Here is a 15490-nt window from a genome sequence, read left to right as displayed (position 1 = left end):
CACCCGCTTGTGTGAGAATAGTTTGCTTGACCAACCAGGATTAGTCTGTGTGTATGTTGCTAATTTTACATAATTATGTAAGCAGTGACATTTGTATCTCGATGGTTTTGCATGTCATTATACCTTATCTGATAAAGAGTAAGTAGGCGTCTGTGACAAGCAGCCTTCATGGTCTTGCCCATTTCTGCTGCCAGCAAGCTTTTAATAACCTGTCATAAACTCCCAGGATTCCCCTACCTTGGCATATTATCGTGTTAGATTCATATAATAAAGTTCGATATTGATAATTTTTATTCTCGTTAGTAACTCAATAATCTTACAGATTTGTAACTGTGGCTGTTGCAGAATCTGGGAAATTTTGCAAAATCATAACCAATGCATGTAACTCTTTTACCCCGCTAGGATGGAGGTCATCGGGCAACGTGAATTTGTCAGATTATAATTCCTTCAATTTCTCCAGCATATTAGCCGCATCTATTAAAAATCTTTCTCACTTTTATTAGCCTCCTGGGTTACTCGCCATTTCTGCTATGTAATATGTGTCTTCTACTGTTAATACAGCCACAAAATATTCGTTTCATGCCTTTTCCATTTGCCCTTTCCTATCTCTGCTTCTAAGAGGCTACTGTATATTTTAGCTACTCTCATCCTTTTCATGCACGTCTAAAAGCTCTGACAATATGATTTTATTATCCTAGCTAGTTCACTTTGATTATTAATTTCCCCCTTGGTATCAATTCTTTGATAACGCTTTGTAGGTTTCTTAAATCTTTCAATCCTCAGGTTTACTACCTTTCTTTTCAAAATTAAAGATTTTTATTTTAATCTAATACTATCCTTAATTTCCAGAGTGAGCCACGGATTATTCTTTACTGCTGACGGTATGTTTTCCAATGGAAAGTATTTTTGGTTAAAATTTTGAATTGTTATTTAATAGTTTCACAGTTTATTTAACTCCATGCATTTTAGTCTATTTACCCAATTGATCTTAGCCATCTCTCCACTCGTATCAACACAGTGATCTTCATTTAAGTTTTAACTCCTTGTTTCTGATTGGGATTCAAAGAACAAAGAACAAAGAAAAGTACAGCACAGGAACAGGCACTTCGGCCCTCCAAGCCTGCTCCGACCATGCTGCCCGTCTAAACTAAAATCTTCTATACTTCCGGGGTCCGCATCTCTCCAGTCCAATCCTATTTGTGTATTTGTCAAGATGCCCCTTAAACGTCACCATCGTCCCTGCTTCCACCACCTCCTCCGGCAACGAGTTCCAGGCACCCACGGCCCTCTGTGTAAAAAACTTGCCTCGTACATCTCTAAACCTTGCTCCTCGCACCTTAAACCCATGTCCCCTACAAATTGACCCCTTTACCCAGGGAAAAAGTCTCTGACTATCCACTCTGTCTATGCCCCTCATAATTTTGTAGACCTCTATCAGGTCGCTCCTCAACCTTCTTCGTTCCAGTAAGAACGAACCAAGTTTAGTCAATCTCTTCTCATAGCTAATAAGTCTTTACAATCGTAATGTGGAATTGAACTGCATAATAATCACTATTTTCCAGTGATTATGAAAATTACTGGAAAAAAACTACTAATTAACCTGCCTCGTTGCACAATACTAGATCAAAAGGGGGTTTATCCCTCACTAATTCCACAAAAGATTGTTCGAGGAAACAATCTATAAAGTTATCTTCCAAACTGCCTTTGTGAATTGCAGGCCAGTCCACATGAAGATTAATGTCCTCACAACTGTTATATTGACTTTGTCACGGTCCATCATGTTTTTATAAAATAATTTTAGAGGTCCCAATATTTTTCTTTTCCAATTAAGGGGCAATTTAGCGTGGCCAATCCACCTAACAAGCACATCTTTGGTTGTGCGGTGAAACCCACACAGGCACGGGGAGAATGTGCAAACTCCACACGGACAATGACCCGGGTCCTCAGCACCGTAGTCCCAGTGCTAACCACCGTGCCATGTGCCGCCCCGAAATTAATATTTAATGTTCTGTTCAAAGGTATAACTATTGTTCGAGGGCCTGTAAGCTATTTACACCAGGCTTATCTGATGCCTTGCTTTTCGTAATCTAATGCGTATTCTTTCTATTTCCTGATTTTTTGAAACATGTTCCTTTGTCACAAATATCCTTATGTTTTGCTTTATAACAACATCTACCCCTTCTCTTTCCATTGTGCTTGTATTCTCTAAATGTTGCGAACTGTGGAACATTGATTTCCCAACTTCGGTGACCTTATTACTATGCCTCTGTAATGGCAACTACATTTAAACAATCTATCTCTGTTTTTTTGCCATGAATTCAGCTATGTTATTGTGGATGCATCACACATTTAGATAAAATGACTTCAATATTATTCTTTATTATCCTTCCCTCCATGTACCTTACTCTCTGCTGCACGATTACCGTTTAACACTCTGGCCTTTCTTGTCCCATATTTCAGGGTGAAGACTATTTCAACAGTGCACTTTTCATTTTCCCCAATAATGGTACAGCGCTCCGTGGCTTGAAAAACATTTCACTCACACCAATATTTCAGCTAGGCATTCGACTCTCTGATCTTATTTACCCTATATCAATTTGTTTGTGGTAGTAATCCGTTTATGGCATTGCTTTTTACTTAAATGTCCAGCTGTTCATACTTCTTTAGCAGAGCCTCTTTCTTAGTCGAACCTATGTTGATACATACATGCATCACGACTACTCAATCCTTCCCAGTCCAGTTGATATTCCTCCCCAGAGTGGAGGACGTGCATTTAACCTTGCACTTGGCACTCAACACAGTCTTCGGGACTCACAATCTCGACTGCAGGGCACAGTTTCCCCACAACTATACGAACCCTTACTACAACTACATTCATTTTACTCCCCCCACTCTAATGCCCACCTGCACCACTGTGTCGTGGTCAGTTTGCTCATACACCCTGAATACTTGTTGTCGTCCACACAAGCTGAAAGAACGTGGAATCTGCTGCACAATATGGAGGGATTGAGGCTCCAATAGTACTACTTACTGAATTCCCAGACATGGCTCATTGGCAGATATATCATCCTGTCCCTGAGCAGGGACGAATTCAGGTGTACCGAGCGTAGCTTAAGGAGATCCCACCAAGAACATCTTCCAGATATTTTCGTTCCAACAAACTTAACATGTCAGCTTGCATTGGCACACTTCTCCGTTTCCAGAACAAAATAATCAAAATAGAAACTGCACGTTTTTCTGTAAAATGGCGAAACATTCCACATGTGTTTGCTGGCTCATTTACCCTAATTCTCCAATCCCTCCTCCAGCTATAGAATTTATTGGTGCTAGTCCAATTGAAGGCATAAACCACAGACGATCAGGAGACATTTATCCCATAACTCCTAGAGGCAACAGTACACGGTCAGGGAACCCCGAAGGGAAATCACCAAATACATTGGTTTTTCAATGCCCAGTGCCACTCGAAATTAATAACTACTGTAAACAAATGTGTACATTTGCAGCCACTTGCGACACGGGCGGCACGATGGCACAGTTATTAACACTGTTGCATTCGAGTGACTCGAGTTCAACTCCAGCCTTGGGTGACTGTGCAGAGTCTTGCACGTTCTCCCCGTGTCTGTGTGTTTCCTCCGGGTGCTCCGGTTTCCTCCCACAATCCAAAGATGTGCAAGTCAGGCGGATTGGCCACTAAATTGCTCCTTAGTGTTCCGAGACGTGCAGTTTAGGAGGGGTGGCGGGATTACAGGGATAGTACAAGGGAGTGAGTCTAGGTACGATGCTCTTTCAGAGGATCGGTGCAGACTCAATGGGCTGAATAGCCTCCTTCCATTCTGTAGGAACTCTATGTTAAAAATCTATTCTTACCACTAACATGATGTAGTCATTTTCGTATCAACTTACTTCCCTTAGAAATCCGATGTCAATGTCTATAATGGAACTGCCTCTGTAAAGTGTAATTTTCTCCTTAGTGCTGCTGGAAATTGTGGTGCAGTAGTGTCTATTATCCAATATCTCTGCCCAAACTGTGTTTAAATCAGTTCTACTTGCCTGCTTCTCAACTTGAGGTTTGCCACTTAACTTTAAACCATGCTATAAACTGAACGTATTAAATAAAAATAAGGGCAAATGATGTCTTAAAAACTGCACTAGAGTGTGATTGTGTGCCTTCACTCAGTTATCTCCCGTTTTCTAATCCCCATCCCAAGACAATAAAAGTTTGCCTAGCCAGCGATTCCTACGTTCCAAGAATGAATAACAAAAAAAGCATGATGGAAAATCTTTGCTAAAGTAAAAGCAGAAAATAATGGCGACAACGGCAGAGCAGACAGCATTGCTGGAGAGATGAACACAGAAAACGTGCCAGGCCGGAAAATTTCACAGAACTTCTTAGAATCGATATAGACTTTGTGTACATTGTTATTTAAGGACAATTGCTAGCAGGCAGATTAGTTTACTCTTATTTCCGATGTTCCCCCGTTGTGTTCAATTCAAACAAAATCGAGAGAAATGTAAAATCGATTGCCTACTGGGTATCACTCGTTTTATATTATCACTAAAATCGAGATCTGTCGCCAAATTCCGCACAGATTATATTTTTTCTTTACTGTCTACCTACACTGCCGGACAGATCGATCAGTACTACATTTATTTTTAAATAAAGTGCATCCTTAATATGTCAAGTGCGGAATGTGCGAATCAGCTCCACTAAAATTACTAAAATGATTCTTGGGGCAATTTTTTCTTCAGGCAACAGTGAAAAGGGCATGATATTTACTCCGCTGTGGGATAAACACATCATACCACTTTCGTTTCCATTGAAATAAAAATGCAATTGCAAACTGTATCTCATCATTCCAAGTTCAAGAACTGTCAGTGAGAAACCTGCATTTTGCAAAAGCGTAGAAATATTAGGCTCAACTGTCAAGCAATAGGCACACAGAATAGTCGTAATTGTCTCCCAAAGTTACACGAAGTACTTTACGATGAATCGTTTCGCCCACCTGGTACTTTTAATCAGAGATCTGCAATCGACCATCCTAAATAATAACCAATGTAACCACTGAATCTTCAGATTCAAAACTAAATGCATAACTATTTCAACAACAAGGTAAGGAATGGCGTCTGCCAGGCATCATTGGACAGCACGGTAGCACAAGTAGATAGCACTGTGGCTTCACAGCGCCAAGGTCATTGGTTCGATTCCCCGCTGGGTCACTGTCTGTGCGGAGTCTGCACGTTCTCCCCGTGTCTGCGTGGGTTTCCTCCGGGTGCTCCGGTTTCATCCCACAGTCGAATGACGTGCAGGTTTGGTGGATTGGCCATGCTAAAGTGCCCTTAGTGACCAAAAAAAAGGTTAGGAGGGGTTACTGGGTTACGGGGATAGGGTGGAAGTGGGGGCTTAGGTAGGTCGATGCAGACTCGATGGGCCGAATGGCCTCCTTCTCCACTGCATGTTCTGTTCTATGATCATACTCTCAGAATGACTGCTTTGGGTGCACATGTAAGTGGTTCTAAACATTGTGATATAATCATGAAAAGCATTGAAGTAGAAGTACTGACATACGTCACTGAATAAGAAAATGCAATAAATGAAGATGAGTGAAAAGATATATCAAAAACGTACGCGTTCCTTTATGTCGGCCTTTTATTTAACATGCTAGCAAAACATGCAGAAACATTCTGTTAGTTTGAGATAAGTTTGACACTGAGTGAGAATCTTAAAGCTTCTGATTGGCGTTGAGTTACAAGCTGATTTGCATAAACACGGAGCCCGCGGTGACAGCTGGGTTGATCGGTTCATAAGCGGCGTTGGGAATAAAGGTGAGAACCATTTCACCTGGACACTGGCGCCCTGGCTTTGCTCCATTCAATTACTTATCATGTCGAATTGGATACGTGTAGTAATTGCGTTGGTGTTTTGCGTAGTCTGTAAGTATTATACTTTTATCCTCTAATTATTAATCCCAATTATCTGGGAATCTTTACCTCACTTTCATTAGAAATCATTACTCTCATTGTCTCATTCTGACTTTCCTCTATATTTTCAGGTTTAAATGCGGAAATTACAGTAAACCAGCCGCTTTCCATGTCAGCTTCTATCGGAAGTAACGTCCAAATAAGTTGTACCATGTCTGGGCAGTCTTTGGGAAGTAATATCGTATCTTGGTACAAGCAGATTCCTGGAAATACTCCCCAGCTTTTAGTCTACTATTGGTCTGGAAGCAGCATTTACAGAGGTCCGGGTATTTCAGAAAGATACTCCGGTTCCGTGTCGGGAAACACAGGAACTTTTACGATGTCTAATGCACAATCGGAGGACGCGGCGGACTATTACTGTGCTATGTGGTATAGCAGCTTATTCTTCGGTAAAGGAACGAGACTGAGTGTTGGAAGTAAGTAAAATGCATTCCTTGTAGAGTTCTGTGGATTATTGTTGAACTCGAGGAAAAGAATGAGTTACATTAGTTACTGATTTCAAAAGTGACAATGTCGAGGCGTTGGTGTTTTAGCGGGCTTCTCTTTGTACCTCAGTTGAAAGCATCAGTTCAATTAGGAACTGAAATATCCGTTTCAAAGCTTTTACCTGTTATTCCTTCTCGTTGCATCCTCGGTTCGTGTTGAATTAACTGATCGCCCACTAGAATAAGAATTGAACTCCATAGGTATTGGGGAGCGATCAATCACATTTCTTGCCCCTGGTCTCCTCCTTGTGGCTATATTGACAGTTGCATTGTGTGTTTCCAAACGATGAATAATTCAGCCGATGTCTGTTGCCGGGTTAGTTACCTTCTAGAGTCGCCTAAGAAACACGGGAAACTGACCGACGCCCGTGCAAGCACAGTCCAGTAAAAGCCAGCATTTTAGGGTGCAAAATCTATTGCAAGGTGAAAGATTCACTATCTATCACACACTGATGCTTCAGACCAATATCTCAGAACCTCCCTAACTACTGAACTAGAGCCGATTACTGTAGCCCTGCATTATTCGGTATTAAACAACGATATTGGTCGGAAATGCAGCTAAAGAACATTCTATAATACTTTTTTGACATTTTGTATATTCCTAAAATTGCACTTGTCCTCAGCATCCACAGTACGAATGCCCCCCGCGAATGGTGAAAGTCCAGGGATTTCGCTTAATTAGAACGCATTGATTCCCAAACCTCTTATATTTTCCCTGAAATTGTCTGCAATGTAAAAATTCCCATGGAATTTGTATTGGTGACTAAACAATGGGAAAGGGACGATTTTGTTTTAGATATTTATACAGTTACAGTAGCCGCGTTACTACTCCGTTATGCTGTACCAAGGAGAATGGAGGAATTATGTTGCCATCTGCTTTTAGCGGCAACTTGCGAAATAGCAAACAATTTCTCAAACGTTAATACATTTCACTCAGGGAAAATAAATGTATTACTGTAGGAAGGAATCAGTCGCCGAATGATGCATGTAGACTGCAGTTATGCTGAACCCATCCCACATTTTATCACTGCTTCTTTGCATGTTTAAAATATTGCAATAACCATTTCAATTCGGAGCTAATCTTTGCCAAAGGAAAGAAGAGCTGCTCACCATTGTTCCAGGGCGCTCACGTGCTGGAAACCCCGGTCACATTTCAATCTGAGTGTTGTTTTGAACCGAATGGAATGGTGAACCAGATACCAGAGCATTGTAGAATCAGGGAATGGCTACAACACAGAAGGACAGCACCGTGCAAACAGTAAAAAGCAGTCGCTTGCCTCATGCACTAATAATAATGTTTATTATCACAAGTAGGCTTACATTAACACTGCAATGAAGTTACCGCGGAAATTTTCTAATCGCCACACTCCAGCACCTGTTCGGGTACACTGACGGGGAATTCAGAATGTCCAATCCACCTAACAAGCACGTCTTTCGGGACTTGTGAGAGGTAACCGGAGCACCGGGTAGAAACCCACGCAGACATGGGGAGAACCTGCAGACTCCGTGCAGACAGTGACCCAAGTGGGAATCGAGCCCGGGACCCTGGCTTGTGAAGCAACAGTGCTAACCACTGTGCAACCGCGCCGCTAAATTGCAGAGCCACGAATTACCGTGACGTTGGGATAATTGAAATTGGTTAACGTTATGATTCGGTTTATTTTTGCTGATTTAATCTATTTACTTGCATAGATCTCCCCAACTTTCTTTTTAAAACAATTTAGAGTACCCAATTTTTTTTCAAAAAAAAGGGGCAATTTAGTGTGGCCAATCCACCTAGCCGGCAGATCTTTGGGTTGTGGAGGCGAAACCCACACAGTCACGGGGAGAATGTGCAAACTCCCCACAAACAGTGACCCAGAGCCCGGATCGAACCTGAGACCTCAGCGCCGTGAGGCAGCAATGCTATCCACTGCGCCACCATGCTGCCCCCTCCCCCAACTTTCTTAATGATCTACAACACGGCTGATCCCTCCCTATATTGCACCTAAAGCCAAATTGCTTAACTATTCATTTTTTATCCATGTGACTTTTGAAATTACTTGCCATTTTATAAGTCGCAGTGCCTATGGGCGACGGGATGAGCGGACAAAGCTGGTATGTACTCTCCGTGTATTGAATGCAGATACCATGTGGCCCTTAAATTGCAAAAAGTATCATGGAGCTCCCAAGAAAATATGGAGGAGTTTCAATTTAAGTCAAGAAACAAATCTGTAAAACTGCCCCAAAAAGACTGTTAACAAAACTAACTGAGCCTGCTTATGATTTTGCTTGAAGCATTGCAAGATGAGTGAATTTGATAGTACCGAATAAATGTTTTTCTTTGTGCATTCTTCACCTGCGCAGAAATCTGACGGAAGCTTATTGTTGTTTAAACGCACAGAGTGGTATTTCGAGAAAGCAGTTATAAAAATTGTCATGTCATTGAAGGTTTGTAGTTCTGCAATGTTGATGAGCAGCATGGTAACACAGTGGTCAGCACTGTTGCTTCACAGCCCCAGGGTCCCAAATCCGATTCCGGTCTTGGGTCACTGTCTGTGCGGAGTCTGCACGTTCTCCCCGTGTCTGCGTGGGTTTCCTCGGGTGCTCCGCTTCCTCCCACAAGTCCCGAAAGTCGTTCTGTTAGGTAATTTGGACATTCCCAATTCTCCCTCTGTGTACCCGAACAGGCGCCGGAATGTGGCGACTGGGGGCTTTTCATGGTAACTTCATTGTTAGCCTACTTGGAACATTAAAGATTATTAATATGTTATTGCCAATACTGTGGCGAGCTCCCGCAGCGGCTAAACTTAAAAATAGCTAAGATTTCTTTTCGGTGTTAAGATGGCTGTGTAGCACGGTGTATTCATACCATACCTGAACCAAATGTTGGTTTCTGCCCTTGACAAACGATAGAACCATATACATTAAGATTAAAGTAGTCAGTGGAGGTTGGCGTTAGCATTGTGCGGCTGTATGAAAGGGCTGATTGCCAATCGGCAGCCTACATTTTTCCGTATTTTGTTTAAATTTCAGTCAATAGCAATAATAATGGGAAGAGCAGCAAAGTGGGCGACACACTCAATGTCATCCGTTTTCAGCTTGTCCAGAAAAATCGATCATTGCAAGCCTCTTTAATGACAATTGTTGACCAGTACATTAGAGCTGGCAAATGTTAACAATGCTAGCAGTATGACGGTAATATTTTAAAATGCATAGAATATATATGAATACATAATGATACACAGGGATTTATATTATATAATAAACAAACGGATCTAGTTCTTACATTCAATGGGCCGATGTAATAGGAATAAAATATTTTAAGACAATCTTATGCTTCAACCAAAGCATTTCCTCAACACTACTAAACCTATTTCTTTAAACAGATCCCCAGGCACCATCTGCCGCCGTTCTTCCGCCGTCATCGGATCAAATCACAGCGAAGAACACGGCGACCCTGGTGTGTTTGGTGAGCGGGTTTAACCCGGGAGCTGCGGAGATTGAATGGACTGTAGACGGCAGTGTCAGAGGGAATGGGGTTGAGACCAGTCGGATCCAGCAGGAGGCGGACAACACGTTCAGTGTGAGCAGTTATCTGACCCTGTCAGCCTCAGAGTGGAACTCACACGAGCTTTTCTCCTGTCTGGTCAAACACGAGGCTCTGGCAAACCCGCTTAAAAGAAGCATCTCAAGATCCAGTTGCATGTGATTTGAAAAACTGTACTTTGCCCTGCTGATAAAGTATATTCGTCCCGATTAAGCTCCCTCATGTGACAAACGCGCATAAATATCATGTATCTCGGAGATTAATTTCTGTTAAATTCATTCAGAAAGGAATTAAAATCAACAAAATGGTTATTGCATCCTGAAAATTTGCTTACTGTTAATCAGTATGTCTGCAGCTGTTGAATAAATTTATTGAACTAAACTAAAACGCAATAAAGTCTTTCGTGTGTTCATTTAAGTTCTGGCGCAATACACGTCAAATGTGCAATGTACGAGTGCTGCCCCTACTTTTAAAGCTCTGGTAATAAAGGATATGTGAGATTTTTGCAACAATGAAGGAGAGTTTCATGGGCACCAAGGCGCATTGTCAATTGCAGAATTTATTAGCCGAATTGAGATTTGGCCCCATGTCTCCAGAGCATTCACTGGGTTTCGGGTGCACGCCTGGGCCAACCTCTCCCCTGATGCGCTGCACTCGGCGACACAAGCGAGAATGTAATGGCTGACTAGTTCTCGGTTAAATGCAGCTGGGCTTCCGTTCCCATTAAGTTCAAGAAAGTAACATTTCCCCGCAGTTGAATTCATTCTAGTAAATTTTAATTTTCTGCCCCTTGCAAAATGATAGATCAGCTACGGATTTAGGATCCACACGATTTGCATTTTAATTGAAGTCAAAGGGTTAAAATCTAAGCCTTGTCCGAGTCCGGTAGCAATCGACAACTCCCGAAGGGGAAGTTGGAACTCTATCTGATCGTCCCCAACTGCCGCCCCTCTTGACCCGGAGTCCAACACAATTGAAATTAACTACTCATTTTGAGAAAACACCCAGAGCCTTTGTTCTTTCGCTGCCGAATCACTAGTCATCAGGGGCGTCATTCTCCGCCGGCGGGAGTCTCCGTTCTGCCGGCACCGGGGGGTTTCCCGACGGCGTGGGGCTGCCCCACAATGGGAAACCCCATTGACCGGCCGGTGTTACGGAGACTCCCGCCGGCCGGTCGACGCAGAAATGTGGCGGGGCGGGTAGGAGAATTTCGCCCCAGGTTTGTAAATTTAGAAAAAAATAATTTTTATTAATGACAATAAATATAATTAAATGGTCAGCAAATACAACTGGTTAACTATTATATAACCCCCCCCCCCCTTCTTTAACTTGCCCACACAGAGGGGAAAGAGGGATGCAAAAAGGAATAATACGAAAAGTGAAAGGTATTTTAGATGACATCTTCCAGTTAGACTTTTTTTTAGTCTTGGCCTTCAGTTGAATGTTCTTGGTTTCAGTCTGTAATTTTTTTTACTGATACGTCAGGATCTGCTGATTCAGAAACGGCAGGCGGGAAGCATCTTTTTGGGGAGAAAGCCCACCCACCTGTCTGAACTCAATCACTGTCTGCCGCGGGGCAGGATATGGCCTTTGGCAAATCCATTGGCCAGAAGCCTACCAATAGAACCCAGTCCCTCCGATTTCTCGTAAAAGTGCTTGTCCATTAAATACCCATAGATCAAAAATAATAACTATAAATTAGAAGAATTGGGAAATAAATGAGTCAACAGCAAGGGCCCTTACAATAGAAAGTGATTACGAAAAAAAACATTGGCATTCAAACGGACTCTTCTCAGAGCGCAATCATCAAAGTGGAGGCGACGGGAGTAAGACTGGAGTAGAAGTTATTCTGGGAATGTTTCAGGGGCCTCTCGGAATTGAGCCTTTGCTCTCATCGGCATCGTGTGTGAAATGCTCCGCCTGTCGTGATGCGCAGTTAAATCACCTTAGAAGAGATCTCGACCTGGATTCGGGGTCCATATAAAACACTGCTGAATTCGCAGCTATGGAGCACTGCAACGTCACCGGAACATCTGGGGAGCTCACTTAATGCTCAAATCCAGTACGAAGTCTTACAACACCAGGTTAAAGTCCAACAGGTTTGTTTCGATGTCACTAGCTTTCGGAGCGCTGCTCCTTCCTCAGGTGAGCAGCGCTCTGAAAGCTAGTGACATCGAAACAAACCTGTTGGACTTTAACCTGGTGTTGTAAGACTTCGTACTTTGCTCACCCCAGTCCAACGCCGGCATCTCCACATCATGCTCAAATCCAGACATTGGGGTGGCCCTGAATGCGATCGAGGGGACGTTGATAGTCCTGCTGGGACCTGTTAGTGTGTAAACTTGGGCTAGCATCCTATATTTAAATTCGCATTTGCACTTCTTTATTTAGAAGATGGGTTACCCCATCTCTGGATCTGTAAAGATTTAATCACCTGCTAATGCTCGCATTCCTAGCATTGTCTGGCATCTTTGAATTTGTCTATATATGTGTTTCTGGTACAGACCTCTTCATTCACCTGAGGAAGGAGCAGCGCTCCGAAAGCTAGTGACATCGAAACAAACCTGTTGGACTTTAACCTGGTGTTGTAAGACTTCGTACTGTTCTTTATTTAGGGCTGCTCCTTTAGATTAGCAGGAGCGCAGGACTTCCGGTGGCGGCCATGGAGTGAGTGGTCACTTATTTGGTAGCTCCCGCTCCTGGTGGACCTTTAGGACCTTTCCCCCTGATTTATGGGGGATTTGATCGGTAAAATAGGAGACTAGTGAGGTAGAGGAGAATAATCCCCCACCAGTTTATGGATTTGTGGACCAGAAGAGGTCTGCAAAGGAGAGATCGTTGGGCAAAGAAGGGAGTGGAGTCTGCAGCATAGGAAAACATGGTGGAGGCTCAGGGACTGGGGTTGCCAACCCAGTGGTCAATGGAGCAGCTGGTGGAATTCCTCCAGGTGAGCTTCGCCAAGCAAAGACAAGAGTACCTGGACCCGATTAAAATGGGGATTGACCGGGTGGAGCAAAGATTGGAAGCCCAGGGTCAGGCGATCCAGAAGGTGGAAGAGGCAGTGTCTGAGCACGAGGACCAGCTAACCGCAATGGCAGCGGAGATGGGCCTGATGAAGAACCACCAGAAAAGGCTGCAAGAAAAAGTGGAGGATCTGGAGAACAGGTCACGCAGGCGGAATCTGCGGATCGTTGGCCTCCCAGAGGGCAACGAGGGATTGGATGCAGGGGCATATGTGGCGTGTATGTTCAAGAAGCTGCTGGGGGAAGATGCATTTGCTAAGCCCTTGGAGGTGGACAGGGCACACAGAGGGCTTATGAGGAAGCCATGGATGAATGAGCCACCGAGGGCAATGGTGGTAAGAGTGCGCCGGTTCCCGGCCAAGGAACAAATCTTGGGGTGGGCCAGGCAGATGAGGAGCTGCAAATGGAAGATAGCGAGCTGCACATTTACCTATGCTGCTAAATTTCTTTTCTCTTTGGGTTTTGTTTGTATTGTTTATGCATCAATTTTGGGGCTGTTGCTCAGTTTTGTATGCGGGTGAACTTTGTTCTTAATGGGGGATGATGGGTGGAATTTTCTTCTTTGTGTTTGATGGGAATTGTTATCTTTTGCATATGTATGTTCGAGCGGAGGGGAGGGAGAACAGGAGTGGGGGGGGGGGGTCGGATGCTTGGTGCCATGGGCGGGGGCTACCAGGCTAGCTGGGCGGGCTAGTTCATGGAACCGCAGTGGGAGTCGAGCAGGCGATCAGTTCGTTAAGGGGGGTTGGGATTGTTATTTTGTTATTGGAGGGGGTGAGATGGGGGAATTGTTCTGCTGACAGGGGAGGGACTGCCGCTTGGAGACAAATTGGAGGTCGATGACGGTGAACACCCGAGGGCGGGCCTGAGGAGGCGCGGGACGCAAGCTATAGGCTGGCCTAAGAAGGGTGATGGTTGATCGGCACAGGGTGGTGTGGGGTGCTGCCCAACCAGGCTGCCCAACCAATGGAACATGAGAGGGCTGAATGGGCCGGTCAAGAGGGCTCGCGTGTTTGCGCATTTGAAGAGTTGGAAGGCAGTCATGGCAATGCTGCAGGAGACACAACTGCCGGGTTGGGCAGGTATTTCATTCGGGACTAGACTCTAAAACTAGAGGGTTGCGATCTTGATCAATAAGCAGGTGTCATTTGAGGTAGGGAATATAGTGGTGGACTCGGGGATAGGCATGTTATGGTGAGTGGGGAGTTGGAGGGGCTGCTGGTGGTATTAGTGAATATTTACGCACCAAACTGGGATGACGCAGAGTTTATAAGACGGGTGTTGGGAAAGATTCCGGACCTGGACTCACAGAGGTTGATTATGGGGGGGACTTTAATACGGTCATTGATCCAAGGTTGGATTGGTCGGGTTCGAGGACACTGAGAGTGCTAGCCGCGGCGAAGGTACTAAAAGGGTTTATGGAACAGATGGGAGGGGTAGATACGTGGAGGTTTTGATGGCCAAGAACATAGAACATACAGTGCCCATTCGGCCCATCGAGTCTGCACCGACCCACTTAGGCCCTCACTTATACCCTATCCCCGCAACCCAATAACCCCTCCTAACCTTTTTGGTCACTAAGGGCAATTTATCATGGCCAATCCACCTAACCTGCACGTCTTTGGACTGTGGGAGGAAACCCGAGCACCCGGAGGAAACCCACGCAGACACGGGGAGAACGTGCAGACTCCGCACAGACAGTGACCCAGTGGGGAATCGAACCTGGGACCCTGGCGCTGTGAAGCCACAGTGCTATCCACTTGTGCTACCATGCTGCCCTAAGAGGGGAGGAGTTTTCTTTTTTCTCCCATGTTCACAAAGTGTACTCCCGGATTGATTTTTTTCGTCTTGAACAGGGCTTTGCTGGTGGGAGTGGTGGATGCCGAGTATTCTGCGATTGTTGTGTCAGATCATGCCACACAATGGGTGGATTTACGGGTGAGCAAGGACGGGGATCAGTACCCGCAATGGAGATTGGATGTAGGACTGTTAGCGGATGAGGGGGTTTGCGAACGGGTGAGGGAGGCCATTCAGAATTATTTATAGATAAATGACATGGGGGAAGTTTCGGCAGCAACGGTATGGGAGGCACTGAAGGTAGTATTTAGGGGGGAGCTAATTTCCATATGGACTCATAGGGAGAAGGTGGAGCAGGCAGAGATGGAGCAGGCAGGGTGGTTGGGGAGATATTCCAGGTGGACAGAAGATATTCTGAAGCCCCAGAGGCGGGGCTGTTGAAGGAGTGGCAGAAGCGTCAGATGGAGTTTGGTCTGATATCCACAGGGAATGTGGTGGGGCAGTTGAGGAAGGTGAGAGGGGCGATATATGATTATGGTGAGAAGGCCAGTAGGATGCTAGCACACCAGCTCAGGAAAAGGGAGGTGGCCAGGGAGATACCAAGAGTGAAGGACAGAGGGGGGAACACAGTCTTGGACCCAGTGGGGATGAACGGGGTGTTCAAGGGGTTTTACAGT

At 44.5% G+C, this 15490-nt stretch overlaps 1 protein-coding gene across 1 annotated transcript; it reads left to right on the top strand.

Annotated features, from left to right (window-relative positions):
• The first annotated feature begins 5824 nt into the window (after nt 1-5824).
• LOC140410253 (immunoglobulin lambda-1 light chain-like) lies at nt 5825-10389 on the top strand. The gene is made up of 3 exons (XM_072498219.1): nt 5825-5931; nt 6051-6395; nt 9833-10389. The coding sequence occupies exons 1-3, from the start codon at nt 5883-5885 to the stop codon at nt 10153-10155; spliced, it is 717 nt and encodes a 238-aa protein (XP_072354320.1). The 5' UTR covers nt 5825-5882; the 3' UTR covers nt 10156-10389.
• Nucleotides 10390-15490: the final 5101 nt, after the last annotated feature.

This window comes from Scyliorhinus torazame, chromosome 1, assembly GCF_047496885.1.
Source record: "Scyliorhinus torazame isolate Kashiwa2021f chromosome 1, sScyTor2.1, whole genome shotgun sequence".
Taxonomy (NCBI): Eukaryota; Metazoa; Chordata; class Chondrichthyes; order Carcharhiniformes; family Scyliorhinidae; genus Scyliorhinus; species Scyliorhinus torazame.
Note: the sequence above shows the minus strand (reverse complement) of the source record. Positions and strands in the feature narration are given on the sequence as shown.

Bases quoted from the DNA above. Each gene is read 5' to 3' on its own strand.
- LOC140410253 (XM_072498219.1), top strand. From the start codon at position 5,883: ATGTCGAATTGGATACGTGTAGTAATTGCGTTGGTGTTTTGCGTAGTC. The intron at 5,932-6,050 runs GTAAGTATTATA...CTATATTTTCAG, and splicing joins GTTGGTGTTTTGCGTAGTCT to GTTTAAATGCGGAAATTACA. The intron at 6,396-9,832 runs GTAAGTAAAATG...TTCTTTAAACAG, and splicing joins AACGAGACTGAGTGTTGGAA to ATCCCCAGGCACCATCTGCC.